Here is a 21,051-nt window from a genome sequence, read left to right on the forward strand (position 1 = left end):
ATCAGTAACTTTTTTCTTCTCATTCCCTTTACTCCAGGCTCCATTGTCAAAGGCTCTCAAGTTCTTACATTGTCCCTTCCACTTAGTTTTCTGCATAGTTTAGATCCCCCACATTCATTATGGCCTTGGTAATTTCCACAAGAAGCCCAACATCAGTGATGTCAACCTTCCCAACCCTGCACTTCTTGGGAAGCTGTGGAAGCAAAATGTCCCTGGGGGAACCCTGTGGTCACCTTCCTCCTTCTAATCCCAACCCAAGGAAGGTTTCAGGTCCGACAGCCTGAATGACTTTTTGAAAGTCATAAGGAATTCTGGAAAAGGATAAGAACATGTTGTTTAGCCTCTGTCTTCCCACAAAATCAGAGTGCAGAAACAAAGTGTTTTTTTCTAAGCATATTATTCTTTTACGTAGAGAGAAATTGAACTCGTAAATTGGTCTTCCAGATAAGCGATGTCCAAGAGAAATTTCTGTGATAGGAGACATTCCAAAATCCTCACTGTGCAGCAGAGAAGCATTAGCCACGTGGAGCTACTGAGCATTTGAAATGTGGCTAGTGTGACCGAGGAACTGAATTTTAAAACTTTACTGAATTGTATTTCATTTCAATTTAAATAGCCACGTGCTCCTAGTGGTGACCACAGTGACCGGAATAGGTTCTAGACACTTAGGCTTGCTGGCCATATTATGTGCTGTTCAAAACATCACTTCGGCAAAGCAGAATAGCCAAAGTCACTTCGGCTAGTTCCTTAACATGTCCTGTCTAGTTATGGGATCGTGAATGTATTTGCCACCAAAAGAGCATTCATTCATTCATGGATGCACTCATTCATTTAATCAATATTTCCTGGACATGTGCTAGGAACCAGGCAGGCATTGTCATAAAACTCAGGAATATGCCAATGGAAAAACGGCATCGAGGTGTTGATAGCATTATTGTTACTATAGAATTAGGATACCTGTAGAAACCTCCCTGCACCCCCTAATCTGACCTTATCTATGCCGTGAACTAAATATTTAACAAGTATGCAAATGCATTTGTGCATAAGAGGGTCACCCTGGGCAGGTAAGTAGCAGCTCCCAATCTGCTATGGTGAGAGAGGTAGAAGGAGGGAAGATCCTGAATTCATGATGGCAGGAATCGCAACAGGTCTGTGGTGAGATTTCCATCAAATGAGAACAAGGCTCACCAAAGAACTCCAAGAGGTAAGGTGTGTCTGTTGGTACTTTGCCGTAGCTCATGGAACAGGGTGGGCCAGGGGCGTCCACAGCTGCCCCGGGCAGCATCTCAGAGAAGAAAACAGCTGCTGAGCCATTGTCCCATGAGACGGTGACAGGACGTGAAGCAGCACAGGAAGATGGCACAACCAACTGTGCGCATTTCAGAGGACAGGAGAGCAGTGAACTGAGCAGGAATGTGGCCAAGGCAGGGCCTTAACACTTCATTGATGATCAACCCAAGTCCTGCTGGGACTTTCCTGGTCATAAATAGCCAGCTAGGATCTCAGGTAAACGTTTTGTTGCAGCCTCTGAAGAGCATGCAGCCAGGGGCAGGGGAGAGTGGGGGGGAAGGTGGACATGGGACGTAGACTCCCAGTCACCATCTTCAAAGGCTTTTCCCAAGGGACTTGGAAGGGCACTTCCATTTAGTAAATTTAGTAAAAGACTGTGGCTCTCTCTGCAGGGTCCTAAAACAGTATGTAGGTCTCCAGTGATCTGGAAGAGTAGCATTCTGATCTTACAGTAAGGTGTCCCTGCATCCTCATTGGCTGGAGGCCAAACTCTGCTTCTCCACCCCCAGGACCCACGTGGAAGGGCCACTGATTGTCTGTTCAACCAGAGCTCACAGACTGGGGTTCCTGGCCCTATAACACAGCTCTGGTGTCTCTCGGAGCTCTGGCCCTTGGAAGGACAGCAGTTGATTAGTTGACTAATAGAGCCTGAGAGATCTAGCATGCCAGTGCTGCTGCCCCGTAGCCCTTCCCTTTGTCCCTCTAGGTTAACAACAACATTTGCATGAAAACAGGATCTTTGCTGCTGCACACTCTCTCCCTCCTCCCCAGCTCCCTTCCTTTCTGGTCGCCCTATCTCCATCCTTCCCAGGCCCTGGTCCAGACATCATCTAAACAAGGGCCCACCACCCCAACTCCAAGAAGGGGCCCTGCCTGACCATTAGGATGCTTCACAGGACATTGGCTCTCTGCAGGGAGCACTGCATAATATTAATTCTTTCCAAGTCTCAACTGTCAACATTCGTCCCATTGAGAAAGACTTGCTCTAAAACATCTACTCTTCTAACCCAAAGGGATCACCACACTGTAGTTTGAGAGAGGTTTCCCCTTCCCTCCCAGGAGATCAATCCTCCTAATGATCTTAATATAGGCTTATGTGAAAAAACAAAAACAAAAACAAACAAACCAAACCAAACCAAACCAAACCAAACCCTGCCATCTCTAGGCACACAGAAAGTCAACAGAGGCAAGTAGGGAAGAGGAGAGGGTCAAAACGCAGCAGGGCCACGTCAGTTCGGGCCAGGAGAGACCAGGTGGACTGTATTTACCGGGTCTTGGTCTTTGGCAACCAAACGTTGTTTTAAGACTGTTCTGACCTGATTCCAACTCTCCCAATGGGCCATTACTTCTATGCGCACCAAAGGTAAGCTCTGAAGGGACAAGTGAATAGACAGGAAACTGGTGTCTTTAAATTGTTTGTTGTGACAACAGAGTTACTCTTTCAGTAAATCGTTCAGACCCTACGTGGGGACCTCCAGGGCTTTATGGAGCACACCTTGGGTTTAGAGACGCTCTGACCCCTCTCCTTTTGTGCGCATGTTCATACCCATTCTGAAATACTTATTGCAATATGCAGCTTCTCTTCCAACCCCCACTTTGGGTCCAAGGGTTTCTTGGGAGAGTACTCTCTGCACTCATGGAGCACAGACACACCTAGACGTTGATAGCAAGGAGGCATCTACTTCCTTCTAATATCAGGGCAAGTGAATCAGGGCCGATGTGTCCCTCACACACAGGGACAAGAGGCCCAGCTGGAGGGTCTGGCCAGACCTGATGCAGCTCAGACCTGGCCCTTTGCTCCTACAGCAAGAGGAAAATCCTGTCAAAATGGCTTAACGATCTTCTAATATTTCCATGCAATTAAGGCCACATCTGTCTCCCAGGCCCCCACACTCCTTTGCTAGTGCACAGACATGAACCAAACAGTCTGTCTTGTCGATCTGGAAGGTAACAAAGAGCTCCATTCATAACTGTAGGCACTTGCACTGTTTTTTTTTTTTTTAAGTAAAATAGAGTTTTCACTTTGAGAATAACCTGTGTGGCAAGCAAGCGAAGGATTTTTCCCCCCTAATAAATCAAATTCAACAGCCTAATAAAATGCTGGCTCCCCCACTGCCCCCACCACCGCCTCCCCCTCCCACTGTCCCACTCTCTGCCAACAATCGCTCAGAATACAGACTAGTGGTTGCACCCGAAGATGGTAGGGGAAGGGGAGCTGGGGGCATGAAGGGAATTCAAACACCTTTTGAAGGTGGGATGGATTTGTTTAGCAGATGAAGAGCTGAGATGGGGGGGGGTGGGGCTGGGTAGGTAGGGAGGTAGCCTGCCTTCCCCTCCCCCACTTTACCTCCTTTCTCAGTGTTTCTGGGCTGGTTTCAAAACACTCCTTTTCTTCTGCTGCTCCCTTTACCCTACTACCCATCCCCAGGCATTGGGTAAACCTTCTGCTTCCTTCTTTTGCATGGGGAGGAACAAGAGAACCAGGTTCCTAGGGATGGAGCAAGGGCTCTTGGACCACACCTGCTGCTAAGCCCTGCAGGATCTTGCCTCTCCTCAGAACAAGGCTGAGAGATCTCCTTGGTCTTTGAAGCCTCCAGAGAGTGAATTTGCAGGAGATAAGTGCTGATAAACATCGAGTTTGGTGCTTATCTGCAGCAAACACAATCTTTTGAGGTTCTCTCTGAGCTCACAGGCCATAGAGACTCTAATCAAAAAAACAGAAGGGAAAATGCAAAACCAAGCAGTATTTGCTGCTGCTTTTTCTTCTTCTTTTTTGTTTTGTTTTCTTTTGACCTACACACTGGAAAGCCCAACATAGATACTATAAAACAGGGGACTCCAGAGCAGAAACACAACCCTGGGTCTTTGCTTTGTTCCATTTTTTTTGTTGTTGTTGTTCAGCTGTCAACAGAGGAGATATTTTCAGTTCCGGACATGAGAGGATGAGCCAAGTGTTGACAATGACAATCTGCCCATAGCATTTACTGTCCTAAAATGCTTTCACAGGCATTGTGTTATTGGCTCTCATGACAACTCACTCTAAGACAGGCACCATGGTTGATGAGTAAAGAAGCTGAGCCTGAGCTAGTCTACGTGATTTGTCCACTATCATACAGCTTGAAGTGTGAGTTCCAGGAGCACCAGCCAGAATTTTATGGTCATTCTAGTCCATGCAGAGGCTCCGCAGGTAGAAGAAGGGACTCCAAGCTTTGAAACACTTGAGTGATGCAACAAAAGCAGAGGCGTGGGTGTCTTCTATTTCAGTGTGGTTTTTAGACCTGATTTCCTAGGATGGGATATTAGCAAGAGGCATGCATTAAAGAAGCAGCTTTGAGAACAAAGAACAGCGGGACAGGAACAAGGACTCCAGAGCTCGGGTCTCTGCCCCACCACTGATCTGTCATGAGCCCTTAAGGAAGGATTCCTTCTCAGATTTTCCATTTCCCCTTCCATAAAATGAAGGAGTGGGATCTATGGTCCTTAAGGCAGGAGGGTGAGGGAAGATGAGGGAAGCATGGAGAGCGTTTGTTGCCCCATGAACACACTCTCTAAAAATTACACAACCACAGTGACAGTTTTAGGGTAAACTGTGGGTGCTCCTTGCAAAGACTAAGATGGAACGTTCAAAGCCAGAACCTGGCTACACATATCTCTCTCTGCCCCAGAGTTCGACGGCACTGATGGGGGAGTCTTTAGCTCAGGGAACTACTGATGGCCATTCATGTCCCTAAAGACAGCAAGTTATCTCCACATTAGGTTCTGCTGAGCCTTTCTGCTCCATATTGCCCAGACCCCCCATACTATGTATATGACATTGATCATTTACGGTGGGTAGAAAGTAAACCATTTACAAAAGCCTCACCAGTAACATTACAGCAAAAGTAACTGGAACTCAGCGTGAGAGATCGTTTCCTGAGAGAAAAAGGTGATACCTGATTCACATGATCTCTCCGAGGAACCTCAATAAATCATCAATAGCCACATGTAGGATGGGGAGTAAGACTTGTGGGGGGGGTGGTGAAGCAAGGTGGCTCTTAATTTATCTCTGTTTGAATTTGTTAAAAGAATGTATTTGTGTCTTTTCTATTTCATTAAGAAGCAATTTTAAAGGATGGGCTGACAAAAAGAACATCGCACTCATGGTGGAGGTCATGGTAGAGAGATAGGGGTTTGGATGAAATCCCCACCAAAGGCTCATTCAAGTTATAGAACTCACTGAGGTTGGAGAAGGACCATGTTGCAGATGCCAGTGCTCCGGTGTGTGTGGTGGGCACCATCGAGACAGACGTGGATCATTTGAGTTGCATTTGGGAATAACTTACTTCGTGCTATGCATTCTGGTTTGTTTGTTTTTTTTTTTTCAGCTCCCAGGTAGTACGGCCCTGAAGTAGGTCAAAGAGTATAGCCTCATTTTACAGATGAGGGGCCAGAGCCATGCTGGCCCCCAGGTCTCACTCTTTCTTTCTGTTTAATAGCAAGAGACCTTTCTCCTGCTTTTGGGGTGGGGTCGGGGAGGGGGTTCCTTGGCCGCCAGAGAACAAACTATCATTCCCACATAGCCAGCTGAATTTGACAAATGCAGTTTGAAAAGGGTCTTCAGAAATTCTTGTCCATTTAAGAGTTAAGTCTCCTGGAGAAATGTATCTTGAGCTCAGAAAGATATCCCTACTCTCTTAAATACACTTATAGATCCTTCAGAAAATGCCCGCTTGAGGCATGGGGAGGAAGGCTTAGTATTATCATCTGGTTAGTACCATCCTTTGGAATACAGACTGGGGGCTGGACTGGTTTGGGATGCTGAGTCAGGCTCTTCTCCGAATGGCAAGACATCTCAGTCTTGTCATGATACCTCACACACACCTGCATAAGTACAAATACCCGCAAATTACAATGCATTTTGAAAACTACTAAATATCGCACCATAAATATTACTTATGCAAATAGTATTACAGTGGAAAGTATGCACATAGACAACACGGTAGCTACCTGTCTCTTTCAGAATCAGAAAAATAACCATTCTTTCTAGTTTTCTGAGCATATATATAGTATCTGATAAACATTTGCTTTGGAAAACTAGGGGGGAAAACATGGTTTATTGATATATCATTGACCATAAGCTCTGTTTTTAGATTTTTAACTACAGTGGAGATTTTTATCTGTACCTGGCATGTCTTGGGTGTGTCTGAAACACACCCTCTCTGGGTTCCCACATTCTCTAAGTTGCTCAAGTGACAAAGGGATGCAGGATATCAAGCCAGCCATAAGCATTTCAAGCATAAGACTCTGCTACAGGTACCTATTGCAAGGACTTCAGAAGCCAGAGTGCTAATGTCACCATCAAAAACTGTAGTTCCTGAACTCACATCACCCCTTTTTGCTGGAAGTTTCCTGAGTCAAAGATTCCTGACGGTCTTCTTTTTCTAGCAATTTCTAACTGGCTGCCCTGCACATATGAAATGAACGTGTACAGCTCATGGTAATGGAAAGGAAGAAAATGCACTGATGCTGAGCGAGAGTGGGGGTTGGGGGCCTCAAGAGTCGGTTGCATGTTAAACCCAAGCAGCTTGCATTTCCTGTTTAGTGGGGTTGGGTGAAGGTTTTCAGTAGTAAGGTCTCAAGCTAACCCGAATAGATAGCCTCCTTGGTCATGCCCCAGGAATTGATATTTGGCCTCTGGATACCAGATGGAGGTTTCAGGATTAGAAAACTTCAGGATCAACCGCTCCCCGTTTCCAGCTGCTTGTTTCAATTGTCCTTTGCCTTATTCTTTCGGGGTTCTCCCTTTAAAGTTGGGTTAAACAGTTTCTTAGACCAGCTCATGAGACCCTCCAAGGATAACGTTAAAAACATCTCATTCTTGATACTCTTGATAGCCATTATTAATTACCTTTAAGTTATTAGAGAGGAATTTAAGCATATAACAAGGGACCAGAACAAAGTTCTGGGCTGGTTTAATTCCTGTACACTGCTCAGTCTCTCTCTTTCTCTTTCTTTTCTTTTTTTTTTTTTTAATTTTTAATATTTATTCATTTATTTTAGGGGGAGAGAGCACGCAAGCATAAGCGGGAGGCACAAAGGGAGAGGGAGAACCTCAAGGGGACTCTGAGCTCAGCACAGAGCCCAACTGTAGGACTTGATCTCACAACCCTGAGATCATGACCTAAGTTGAAACCAAGAATCAGACACTCAACCAACTGCGCCATCCAGGCACCCCTGCATTTTTAATGGAAAAGGCAGAAGATGAATCTTCTAGACTTATTTCCCTCTATACTGTGATTATAGCAATAACAATAACTGAGATTGTTAGACTACTTTATAGTTCAAGACATTTATCTTAATAGGACACTTCCCACACCTATAATCTTACTTAATCACCATGAGTAAGGGGAAGTAGGTAGTATTATTAGCATTCCCCATTTTCCTGGTGAAGAGAGGAAGGCTCTGCAAGGGTAACACTTCATTCCTGATGGCAAAGCTGCTAAGTAGAAGAATGTGAGCCCAGCCTCCCAGACTCCAGACACCCAGGCTTTTCCACGGGGCCACGCTGTCTCTAATGCACTCTCTGCCCCAAAATGCAGCAGCGTTTTTTCACACTGATGCCCTTTTCCTTTGCCCTTTTGATCTTGCCCCCTTGGTTAGACTGTAGGCAGTTTTAAGGTGAGATCTTTATCGGTCAGCTACCATTTTAACTTGTGGTGGGCTCCTTAGTGTTCCAGAGACACTTGCTGATTGATGGCATGCACTGGGCACGAGGCTGCTGGCTTTGACATTTTAGAACTGCACACTTCCTCCAGTGACACAGCATATGCCCCAGCAACAGGCCTCCCTGCCATTTTCTCAAAACCAGGAAACGAAACTGGCCACCGAGAGCAAATGACCACCAGCCCGAGCATTAGTGCAAACCAAGCAAAACACACCAAGAGGCAGACCTCGTGGCTCAGAAGGACAAAGGCATTCCATCTGCACTTATCGCTGCAGAAATGTCACCCGCTTCTTCCTCTCCTCCTGGTTTCAGTAGCAACCATCCTGGACTTTGCAACAGGTTAAATGGTGCACCTTTCTATATGTTCTTACGCAGCACTCACCCCCAGACCCACCGTTGGCGAAAATCCCGGTCTCGTTATGGCACAAGGACAGCCATCCCTAAATTTTTTAACTGAAGAATGTTCTGAGAAGGACAAGGGAGGGCTGTTTAACGTGCACAGGCGAGCACTCCCCACCGCTCCATTCTTCTTTTTCTACAGCCTCCTTTTCGCATCCTGTGTCTCTAACCTAGTCAGATCCCTGGCATATGGTATCCCGGATTTTTTTTTGGTGTGTGACTGCAAAGGTGTTTTCTCTCTGCAGCAAGCCACTGTGGAGCTCTGGGGGGCTACCGGGGCACAGGTAATGGTAATCTGAACCCAGGCGTCTCAACAGCGAGCTCCGGTCCCCTTCTCTTCCCATTCTGCTGATTGCAACCCAGATGGGAGGAGCTTTCGGGAGCCAACGCCTCTCTGAAAAGAGACTGTTCCTCCAGGCTTTTTCATTCTGATGGGCCAGGACTAGAAGGAGAGAAAATAAGACACCAACTGCTTTGCATATGAATGCAACAAGAAGTGTCTTTCTGGGTACCTTTGTTCCTTTTGAAGGGACGGGAGGCTGCCAAAGCGACATGGCTAATTAGACTAAGACAGATGGGCACATCAGAAATCATTCTGCTGGATCCTGCCCTTGCACAGTGTCAAGAATTTTCAGTCTTCTGCCACACATCATGTTGCTGCCAACCGAGTCCAAAGGACAAACGTGGTCTTTGTAGCTGGACATGAGACACCCCACAGATTCTAGACCAAGGTCAGATTTGTGGTCTGTGACTCACTTTGCTTATTATTATTCTTGGTGCTGTTGTGACTTTTTTTTTTTTCTAGATAACCAACAACTTAGCTCTCTGTTCACCCAGGATCATCCAGTTTAAAAGGAATGAGGGGAAACTAAGGAAGCTTGTGGAGATGAGTAGAGCTGTTGCAGATGTTTCTCGGGATACCAACCTGGTTCTTTTTTCTTGAAGCATGGTTCTTGGACTTGGTGTATTTTCTTTTAGAGATGAAAACTTCCAGAGACCATGCTAGATCTTGTGAATTAGCACCTTAGGAGCCGAGCCCATGAACCAGGACTCTACTACACACCCCAAGTGAGTCCTGGGCAGATGCAAGTGTCAGAACCTATGTTAGTGCTCAGTGACAAAACCTTCCACTGTCACTTTTTTTGGAAAATGCTGCAGAAGACATTGCTCCTCTCTTTCGCTTGGAGACTCATGATACATATTAACTATTAGCAGACGCAAGGTTCTGATAAGTCCTGAGGCAAAGAGGCTTTTGCAGGTTTCTATAACCCAGCGTTCCCCGCACTATTTTGAACACGGAATCTGGTTGCACCAAGTACCTTTGAACATCCCTCAGATATGTTTTGGAAGCAATGAAATACCGTAATGGTGCCTTGACGGCACATCATTGGAGGACCCTACCTTCCTGGGTCTCGCTTGTCTTCTTTCCTGCCACAGCCTACCCAAAATATTCCAAGAGGGAAGTAAGCTCAAGACAGACAGCAATCACTTTTTGGGGGGAGGGGAACTAGTCGATTTTTAGAATCGTAACGTGCTTCGGTTATGCGTTGGAAGCAATGTTGTGTACTCCTTCCTCCCATCTCCGTCGTTTATGTGGAAATGCCGCATCTTCACAGGGGCTTTCCTGGAATCGTCCCATCCAAATGATATCCAGCCTTAAGTCCTTCTTCAGGACTCTACTTTTTCTTCTTCCTCCGTACCACATTTCTATTACATATTCATTTATGCAAAAAGGTGATTAAAGTCTCACCTGGCTAAACTAAACTCTCCAGAAGGCAGGGTGTCTGGTCTCATTTGTTCAGCCGGGAAAGCCAGGACTCAGCTTGGCAGATAGTAAGCACTTGATAAATATTTGTTGCCTGAGTGCATGCCAGACTTTTACTCTAGCGAATCACGTGAACACGTGGGTCCAGGGAATGGGGACTCGCCGTGGGAGTCTGCACCTCAGAATTTCCTGAAATCCTTCTCAACAGTGCAAGGTTGTGCCCCACATCTCCTCCAGGAGAAGGAGGGTGTGGCAGGATCCCACGCCGACCACTGGCTGCGTGGGTGGAGAAAGGAGGGCGCGCTGAGCTTTGTTCCGGTCCCTTTGGATTTACTCTAGGTTTTGGACAAGTGTCTCCGTGTTTGGGTGCCTTGATTCTCTGTTTAGTGCAACGGGTGTCCCATTTGCTGCTCCAAAATTACACTGTGAGCTCTCTACTTGGGCATTTTGAAATCCCGAAATGAGCGGTGATTCTGAAGTTCAAATCATGGTTACTATTTCCAGCACTGTGGGGTTTCTAGCACGTGGCTTTGACCCTCAGGTTTTGCCAAGAGGATTTTTTTAATACGACTTGCTCAGGAAGTCTTTTACTCGATGCTGGCCCTTTAACAGAAAGAGGACTGCTCTGTCTGTTAACCACCCTGTCTTACTTGACCTCTTGTTTTGTGGTGCAGAAGTTACACAAGCAGACCGTTGGACACGCATGCTGGCTCATTGGTGTTTTCCTCAGGGACATCTATCTCAGTGGCTCAGCAACGTGCACCCAGAGCCGGGAGCGCATGGCGGAGACACCCCGCAGGCAGGCAGATCTCGGGGTGAGGGGGTTCCATCCCACTGGGCAGCCCCAGAGCCCTTCGGGGCTAATCCAGCCCCAGGCTGTCAGCAGCACAGGAAGCAGAGGGCATGGCTGATGTACATGTCACCGTGTGGCTTATGGCCACAGCCTCGCCCTACCTTAGAGCCTGCACAAGCTGCGAGAGCAACAGGAAACGGCCGAGGGTGTATATATAGCCACATTGTGTTTATCCAAAGGTGCTGTTTTGCACAGATTATGATGAGCGTTTTCACTGGGAGAGGACATGGCATCTGCCTTTTCCGCAGGGCCTCCTGAGATGCTTGTAAAATTAATCACTCCACCTGAGAAGGAAGAGGAACATGACGCCTTTTGGGTTTCTTCCTTTTCAAGGTGAACAGACCAGCACGTTTTCTTTTCCAAAGGATTTCCGGATCCATTCAGCCAAGGCTCAGAAAGGATGGGAAACAGCAATGGAAAAATGCAGGATTTTCATGAGCCTCTAAATACAACCCATCTGGGAAAATCATTCATTCCATAGATTGAGTTTCCCCTAAAATGCATTAATTAGACTTCGCTTCCCCTCCCCCCCTCCCCGCCCCTTCCCCTGGCAGACAAATCCATCCATCCCTTCCTAGAACAGCCCTCACACAGCCTTTGGTCTAGCTCCCTCAAATCCCACCAGGGCAGAGCTCACAGAAAAGTCGTGGGTGCCCAGGCTCGCGGGGGCCCAGCCCTCCACCCCTGACCCCCTGTGTTCGCAAAGAGGAGCGGTCAGAAAGAAAGGAAAAAGGGTCCTCTGTTCCAGTCCCTCCCTCAGAGCAGAGCCATTCTGCACTCTTTGGATGTGATCTCCTTGGGGTGCAAGTTTATTTGTCGAATTCTAGACTCTGAGCCTGTTCTCAAGCTGGGCGGTGGCTTTAGCAGCTCTCACTGGCCTGTTCCACCTGCTGAAGAAACTTGGGAATGAGCCCTGGGAAGAGCGGGTCCCTGGAATGCTGGTCTCACAAAGGCAGCCCTAAATGCTTTGGTCTACTGAGCGTGCTTGGGGGACTCCGGGGAAATTAGGAAACTGCTCTGAGATTCGGATTTTCATCTGTAAAATGGGCATAATAAGGGTGTGAGCGGTGGATGAGAGAATCTGAGTCTAGTCGTCAGCCTTGTACCCCTGTGAGTGAAGGTGACGCTTTGCCGTCAGAGCCGAGGTAGTAAAACCATAAAATCAGACTGGGACTGTGGAGCAGAAGAATCCTGGGGACTAAAGACCCCAATTTCAAGATTTTCCACTTTTTGTGCTAACACAGTTGGCTGCCTCATTCAGCACGAATAGACTCTGTATTCTGAGGCCAGACCTGCTCAGGGATGGGCTTCACTGCTGTTCCTCAGAGCAGCCTCTAAGAGAGTGCCACTTCATAAATGCCACTTCATAAATCTTGGTTCTTCCTATTCTGAGAAGACGTTAAAGTTGTATGATGCATTGTGAAAAAATAGGCACCAACATTCGGGAGGACGGTTTCAACGTTTCCTCAACCTCCCGGTCCCCCCCAGCCGAGGCCTGGGATATGGGCTTGCAGGCTGGTTCAGTAGGTCCCAACTCAAGAAGCAGAAGTGAATGCTTCTGTTTCCTATCCTTTCAGAAAGGGGGTAGATATCTGAGGCTATTTTGTATGCACAAAGCCATGTATGGCACAAGGAGGCCAGAGGCAGTCAGAGGGACCTGGGCGGGCCTGAGCCTGGAGCCCGGTACCTGTTCAGGAGCCCTTAGTGGGTGCAGATGGTGGACGTCCCCATCCACCTCCAGCCCCATCCTCTTCTTTCCCACCTATTTCACTGCACAGGGCCCCAGACCATTGTTCAGTCTCTTCACTGAAAGCTGAGCACCCAGTGGCAGAGGCCAAAGCCTGCAACTGTGTGTGCCCGAGATTAAGACTTTTATCTGATCTTCGGCAACTTGCAGAGGAAATCCTGTTCCAGAGCTCAGAGTGAGAGGTTGCCAGCAGTTCTTCCCTCCCACCTGCGAGATAAATCAGGACACCTGAAATGCTAATATGGGCTCATTGTTTATAAATATAATCATCTCACTTCCTGTAATGCCATTAGTCCCTCCTTCTGCCTTTTTTCTTTTAGAAAGGGCATAACCAAGTCTCTTGGCAGAGCCTGGCCGGGTGTCCTTAGCGTCCTCATCTGCTGAGCAGGCCAGCGGTAGAGACTCTCTGCAGATGGAACTCCACTGCGACTCCGCCTTTAGGATAAGATTCATGTGGAGCGGGGCAGCTGGGTGGGTTAAGTCAGTGGGTTTAGCCTCTGCCTTCAGCTCAGGTCATGGTCTCAGGGTCCTAGGATCAAGCCCCACATTGAGCTCTCTGCTCAGCAGGGAGCCTGCTTCCCCCCTCTCTCTGCCTGCCTCCCTGCCTACTTGTGATCTCTCTCTCTCTCTCTCTCTCTGTCAAATAAATAAATAAAATCCTTAAAAAAAAAAAAAAAAAAGGTTAAGATTCACACGGAGAACCAGCAAGTTCTTCAGGAACCGAGCGAGACAGGCACGGGTCCCTCTATCACCCATGTGAAGGCTCAGTGTGGGTCTCACCTCCTTGAACCAGAGAACCCCAGGCAGAAGGGCACATTTTCAGGTGGTTGGAGTCGAGGTTGTGGAGAGCTGTGGGTTCCTTTCATTTCCCTCACTCCACCTCCGAGCCAGAGGGCTAGCTGACTGAGGTTGATTTGTAGCTGACAGATGGTTTATGAGATCCTGCCCGGTGATGGGAGTACCGCAGGTCTCTCCTCTTCAGGAAAAGTGGGTGATGCCCCCTTAGTGTGAATTGGGGAGGGGAAAGAAGATACTCCTTGTAACTCAAGGAGGGAATCCCCAAGACAGAATTTGCTGGAGGATCTGCCCTGACTCTGTTCCTTCTCCCACTACTCCTATCATTTCCTTCACTGCCCAGCAGGAGTGGATCTGCTGATCGCCTCGCCCCCCTGCACCCCGCCAAGTCTGCCCAGAGCTGTGCTGGGTGACTGCGGGCAATACACCAGAAAGAAAAGGCATAGAACTTGCCTGAGGGACCTCAGACTTGCAGGGGCCACAGGAATCATAGAGGTGATGATGTGAGAATCATGCAACAGCCATCAGCTTACAGGAGAACCACCGAGAAGCAGGCAGGAAGGGGAAGTCCGCTTCTAGATCTGACACCGTTGAGAGGTATGACCTCAGTACTCTCACCTGGGCAGCAAGGGTGCTCCTAGACAGTTCCTCAGATCTTTCTGGAAATGGCATTCCATGAGTCTGTGGCAGCCCCTGCCAGATGACAAGCCACTAAGGATGAAGTCAGACTCTGTTGCCACCTCACAGGAAACTGGGGGTGGGGGGAGCACTGCCTCCTTTGTTCCCTGGCACCCATGGGGTGGGGGTGGGGCAAACCGTGGCCACTTGCAGGGAAGAGCGAGTCCCTGGTGCTCCTGGCTCCCTGCGTGGCCTCCTGATTCCTCTTCCTGCAGAGCTGCTCTGCTGATGGCCCACCCACCGGATGGAGCCCCTTTTTTGTTTTGTTTTGTTTCAGCTTGTGAGGAAAATGAACTTGCTAGTCAGTATGGAACCGTCCTGAGGGGAAGTGGGTGCAAGGAGGGAACCTTTACTTCTGCCCCATGCAGGCCAGAAAAGACAGCGGGAATGCTGCTTCTCTGCCCCTTCAGCTCAGCACTCTTCTCCTCCACAAACAAGCAGGGAGCCTAAGGAGGCCAGGCGGGAGGTCAGGTGCCTATCCTGCCCCGAGCTGGCCACGGCCAGCCCTGGTGTCGCCAAGGGGAGCCAGAGCTCCCGGCATCCCTCTCTCCCCAGCTGCACATGCAGTGACCTCCCAGGGGGATCTAGAAGTCCACCCTGGTGGGCGTATTTACATCATGGAAATAGGGAACCATCACACAAACCCAGAGGGCTGGGTGTTGAACATTCGACCGCACACGTGGTTGGATGCACCTGCTTCTCCAGCAAACGACCGCTACCCGGGACCTATCACGGGGATGTGCCTGACTTCCTCACCCCTTGGAGGCCTGGGACAGGGCCTGACTGCTGACAGGAGCACCTAGGCCTCCAGGTCCCTTATTCTCTGGCCCTTGGAAACTTTGCGCAATTTTCTGTGGCTGCTTTTCAAACCCATCAGCAATACAAAGGACACTACCAGTCACTAGGGATGGAGGAGCTGCTATTTGCCAGGGGCAAAACTGAGCCCCTTGGGTTACGTTTTCTTGTCCAATATCCCCACCATAGCCAGAGGGAGTCTTTCCTTGTCTCCTAGTTCAGGAAGGTGAAGCTTGGGAGGTTACCTAGCGCATAGGCAGCAGAGCTAAGATCTGAACTCAGATTCCAAACTGTGCTCCTTCCAAAGTCTTCCCACTACACAACCTGCCCATTGTTAGTCAACACGATTATTCTTCCTCCTTGAAAATAGACCCAAATGCTATTACCTCAAGGTAGGACCTCAAGTATGGCACAGCTCCTGGGGCCCCCATACAATCAATATCACCCTTTCCAAAGACAAACCACCCTCCCCTCCCCCACAGGACACACTTCCTCTTCCCCTCCTCTACCCGGCCGTTGTCCCTCCCCTCCTTCAACCTCTACTCAGAACTTACTTCCTCCTTGAAGCTTTCTCTCATTAACCCCACCCAGTTTTGATCACTTCACCAACTTTGCTTCTCCTCAAACACTCACACTCAAATTTGCACTAGATTTCGTTTGCCTTATTTTTACAACTGGGGTCCACCTGGGTCTTCTTCTCCCAGCTGTCCCTTGCCCCTCTCTTTTGTACTGTTCCCATGGTGCCTTGCGATGAGGGATGTCCTCAGGGACCTCTTGGGGTGGGCCTCCTTTGTCTCTGTGGGCCTACGAACAGCCTGTTCTTCCCATCCACAGCAGGGTGCAGGGACATTGTCTCAATGATCCGGCCAAATGTCTCAAGCACCCTCTTTGTTCTGGCCTAAGATGGTGTGAGTGCAGAGCTTGGGCAAGAGGTTGGGAGAAAGAGCCTCAGCCAGTTCCACGTCCCTCAGGGAATTCTCCTTTCCAGACCTAACACCCAGTGAAACCTTGGAAGACTTTCTTGTCCAGTCTTGAGGCAGACAAGGACCTGATTCTCTCTAAAAGGGTCTCGGGATTTCTCCTCGCGTCCTTCCTACTCCCCACTCCCTCAGACTGAGTTGTTGGTTGAAACTAGCAACGGAGCAGGAATTTGGGGCTGTGGCTGGGGAGGTATCTTTCTGTTGATCTGAGTGTCTGAAGGATGCGAGTACGTAGGTGAGTAAGAGCCGGAGTTAGCTGGGCGCACCAGCGCTGAGCCTGGAGCTGGGACATCGTTACACAGGTTCCTGTGTGCTTCAGAAGTTCCCCAGTGGACTTGAACTAGAGGGCTGGCTGGATCTTGGGTCTTCTGGGGGAAGATACCAGTAATGTGGTAGTAACAGCTGGTCTGATTTGCATTTGGGAAGCCAAACTGTTTCAGACACCTCAGCTGATGCAGGGAGCCATTCCTCTGAGGGCCCTACTGGCCAGTGAGGGACCCCTCCCTCCTCCCAAACTCTTCTGCTGCCCTGTCCCCTACTTCCTGCGTGCCCCAAATGCCTTGTAATTCCTCTCTGCTCTAAAGACCCGGCTGTGATCATCACACTCCCTTGCTTCTGTCTTCCTGACACGTTCACAGGCATTCCTCCTGCATGGCCTACTGCTTTTACACTGGCACACAGTTTTCACAAGAAAGGTTTTTGTGGTTTGGGTTTTTTTTTTCCTTCATAAGTTTGCAGCTGCTAGTTTTGAAACCACCAGCCCTGGGGCAACTCAGTCAAACAGAGAGCAAGAGAGAAAGAAAAAGAGAGAGATGAAAAGGAAGGATGAAAGATGTCTGTAAATCATGTATTACAAGCAAAAGGTCTGTGTGGCTGCCTTGTCCTTGACTTGCCTTCTCAGCCAGGCTTCTGGGCATCTTGAGGTAGATTTGATGGAGGGTGTCCTTATGTCAGAGCCCCTGGCAGCCTGTGCTCACAGGTGAGGTGTGAGGGGCTGGCACTTTTGGTCATGCTCTGAAGGGGACCCGCCAGCTTCCCACGTCCTGCTTGAAGACGTGCACTCTTAGGGACATACAACCCATGCGTGCTGGGGACAGAGCAGAGGAGATGGGGAGGGAGACCCAGGAGGCCCCTGACTGAGCTTCTGAGTGCTCCATGGGGATCAAGTTCAGGCTCACTTCGTGGGTTCCTAGGTGACCCTCGAACAATGTGGAGGCTAGGGGCGCAGAACCCTGCATGGTTGAAAATCTGGGTGGCTCAGTGGGTTAAGCCACTGCCTTCGGCTCGGGTCATGATCTCAGGGTCCTGGGATCGAGTCCCGCATCGGGCTCTCTGCTCAGCAGGGAGCCTGCTTCCTCCTCTCTCTCTCTCTGCCTGCCTCTCTGCCTACTTGTAATCTCTCTCTGTCAAATAAATAAATAAAATCTTAAAAAAAAAAAAAAAAAAAGAAAATCCACCTCCAGCTTTCGACTCCCCCCAGACTTGACTACTTAACAGCCTGCTCTTGACCAGAAGCCTCACCAATAACACTGACAGCGATTAGCACCTACTTTGTACATTACATGCATTACACACTGTGTTCTTTCAGTAGAGTCAGCAAGAGAAAAGACAACGTCACGGAGAAAAACCCTCAGGAAGAGAGGACACTTGTGCACTGCTCTACTGGGAGCCATCGGAGTAGAAGTGGCCCTCACGGTTCAAACGCCTATTGCCCAAGAGGCCCCAGTATTTAGCTGAACACAGACTCGAGGCAACAAGAGGAGCCAGACATAAATGAATCCAGAAAAAAACTTTACATTCAGGTCTCCCCCTTGCCCCTCCCACATTCACTGCGTTTGTGGCAGCTAATTATAGTTTTTATCTAAACCACCAGAACACCTAGAGGCACAACCTAGAATCTAGCCCCGAGCAGAGCATGGCGGCCCGTCAGGACAGCAAGCTGTCAGGCTTATTTCGGGTGGCTTTTGTGTATATCCTATTGGCTGGCGTCTGGCCTTGAAACCCATAGCTCTGTGTGGACCCGGATGGAAGCACTTTCGCTGGTAGTCAGAGGGAGAATCGTGGACATATTACTGAGGAAACGAGAAGGGGTTGGTCCTCCAAATCAGGCCTGCTTTGACTTAGAGGGCCGGGACAAACATAGGCTATTGAGAATCTCTGCCTCCATAACCCTTTGCTGGCCCCTTTCCTAGAACCACGAACCCATTCCTGTTTTATAACAGAATTACTTGTGGTTGTGTTTCTCTTCACCCTCCCTCTCTCTCCCTGCTCCTCATCGAGTTTCCTGGGGGTCTCTTGAGGCTTGGGATATGTTCTCTTGGCATGACCTATAAAGCTACTCGGCACAGTGAGTGCCTTGCCAGGAGGAGGTGCTCTACCCAGAGGCGTATTCAATGGCATTGAATTGAATATTGGTGGTTATACTGTCTTAGAAAAACACATACTGACTTTCCTGTCACCTGCAACCTAAAATATTACTCTGTACAGCCTGGTCTAAACGTTTTTAATGGGTCAAGTCCTAGTTTCCAGCTTCTCTTCCCTCTCTCTGCGGTCAGTTCCAGATCATTGTAGAAATCAGCTTCACTGTTACCCGCGCCCTGTGAAGCCATCCCCAACGACCTCAGCCCTTCCCAGCAGAGTTAGTTGTTCCTTCAGTTGGTCTCCTAGGACACCTTGTGCGTATCGTGAAAGCACTTTCTGGTTGTTAGCGTGTGAGGGTCTGTATATGCCTGTTTCCCTCAGGAAACTCTGAGTCAGTCAAAGACTGGGACACCGTCTGAGGCATAATTGCCTTCACAGTGCTGGATGCTTCCTAGAAAAATAGGTGCCTAGTAAAGGTCTGATACTAAATTATTGAGAAAAGGAATGGGCTCCATTCATCTCTTCTTTCCAGAGTCTTCCTACACCTGTCCTCTTTCTTTCCTTCTCTCCCACACGTGGCCACCTCCCAACGCTCAACCTGTCTATGGCACTAGGAAGGCAGTCCTTTTATTTCCATTTCTGAAATGTTTATAACCTTGTGTGTAAGTTCTGTAACATCAACCGTAGCCATTCACTGCTCATCATTCTCGTGGCCTCCAACATTTACAAAGATACTGACTCAGATACTCAAAGATGTAGACACCCACGAAGACGAACCTTCCTGGGTCCTAGCCTACTTCCTCCATGAGGACTCCCCTACCAGTCCAAACCCACAGCCATTTTCCTTACGCTGCCCAATCCCTTGGTCGCTTCTCCGTTCTCTTTAATTACTACACTGTTGTTTGGGACTTGTATGCAGTTGTCATGGATATTTTTTTCTCCTGATTCTCTGGAGACTTCCCCACAGTTCACATTACTGGATACATGATCAGAATACGAAATGAATGACTGTGTTAGACAGTCCGACAGGGACTCTCAGTATCCTGCATCGCTCCGCAGACCCTGGGTTTTCCCAAGGGAACTTCACCTTGATGGACTAGCTGCTGCTGAAGCAATATTCAGGAGCCACATTGAGGACTCTAGTTTCTGTGATGGAATAGGTCTCCAGTAATTTACACATTTTTGACCCACATCGGTTCACTTTATTATGGAAGCCATGCCACTTGGTTTCCTGGTTCAAATATTGATTAAAATTTCTTCTCCCAGCAAAGAAAGCTGTCTCCCCTGGAGCCTGAGCTGGTGCATCCCCACAGAGTTTCCTCCTACCCCAAGGCCACAGATAGGAAAGTGAGTGCTCTGTGTGAAGGCCAACTGCAGGCAAGTAGGTGAGGTGGGGGTTTTTTTGATGTCTGCAATCACCAAATTGGTGTCTGCAGTTTTTTCTGCCTCTGGTCTGAACATCATCCTTCTCCTGCACTCCGACCTCAGTGCCTTCCCCTCTGGGGACTGAGCCTCTCAATCAAGCACCCCTTCATAAATTTTCCTCTCCTTCCCCTCCCCCACACACTGTCAAAACCACTGTGCCAGGTTTGCCACAGTCACAGGACCTTGCGAAGAAGCTAAGCTCTTAGAGTAAACATGGTCGCTCAAGTCATGTTGACCAGTGACTTCGGTATGTTGACATGAGGTTCCTGAAGCTCCAAGAAATGAGCTCAGGGTGACTTTTTCAGGAAGATTGGATATTGGTGGTGGAGTCTTGTGGGGGGTGAATCATTCAGAGCCTCCCATGACAGCTACCCAGGACACCTACATCTAAGGCTAGACGTGGGCCCGGTAAAGCTTCTTCCTGCCCCTTCTCTGCTCCCTGGTGACCAGGGATCTTCTGACTCTGAAGCTAGTTGGTGAGGTGTTAGGCTGGAAGGGTAGGTAGGAAAGGAGGTCCCCCCAGTAAATACATGGCCTGAGTCATCTTGCTTGGAATTCAGGGTTTGGAACGTCATTCGGTTCCTTCATTCCTAAAGCTGACCTTCTAGAGAGTTTGGAGCTAGCAAGTTTCAAATTCATTTGCGTCAACATGTTGTTTGGTTAATGCAGCTGAGCATCTAAGCCCATTTTCTTAGAAACAGGAAATCCCAGTGTGCCAAGAGTAAACAGATCCCAGCCCCCAAAGGTTTGAGTTCATTTAGGAACTCCCTGACCACAAGGGTCTGTGGGGCTGTGTGCCTAAGCCAGGCTCGCTCTCCTGCCCACAACTGATCTTGCACAGAGAGATGGTCTCTCTTTAGCTCTGCGGCTGGAAGAGCTGTGAACAGAGCCAAGCTCAAGAGAGACAGGGGGTAGATTAAGGACAGGATCCCAATGTCAAACATAACATAGGAGAGTATCAAGTGTCTCTTATAACTCAGCAGACGTTACTCCTGAGACCCTCCACCCAGACTCTTTGAGTAGAGGTGCTTCCTTTCTATTCTTTGTATCTTTCAGGATAGCAGGGATCTTGTCTATTTTTTGGTTGTTTTTTTTTTTTGTTGTTGTTGTTGTTGTTGTTGTTGCTTTTTAAGATTTTATTTATTAGAGAGAGAGAGCAAGCAAGTAATTGCAGCAGCAGTAGTGTCAGAGGGAGAGGAAGAGGGAGAAGCAGGCTCCTCGCAGAGCAGGGAGCCTGAAGCAGGGCTCAATCCCAGAACC

The 21,051-nt window shown here is 48.6% G+C and overlaps 1 protein-coding gene across 4 annotated transcripts in view; it reads right to left on the minus strand.

Annotated features, from left to right (window-relative positions):
• Positions 1 to 21,051, minus strand: part of FLI1 (Fli-1 proto-oncogene, ETS transcription factor) — a 122,655-nt gene that overhangs the window by 66,286 nt on the left and 35,318 nt on the right. Inside the window, exon 1 of one of the 4 annotated variants that reach the window (XM_059413959.1) lies at positions 14,171 to 14,241. The exons of the other annotated variants lie outside the window; for them this stretch is intronic. Coding sequence (XP_059269942.1) covers positions 14,171 to 14,224 — 54 coding nt within the window. The 5' untranslated portion in view covers positions 14,225 to 14,241. Of the gene's footprint in view, positions 1 to 14,170; positions 14,242 to 21,051 lie in introns of those variants that run through there. 4 annotated transcript variants of the gene reach the window in all.

Source organism: Mustela nigripes, chromosome 1 (genome assembly GCF_022355385.1).
Source record: "Mustela nigripes isolate SB6536 chromosome 1, MUSNIG.SB6536, whole genome shotgun sequence".
NCBI lineage: Eukaryota > Metazoa > Chordata > Mammalia > Carnivora > Mustelidae > Mustela > Mustela nigripes.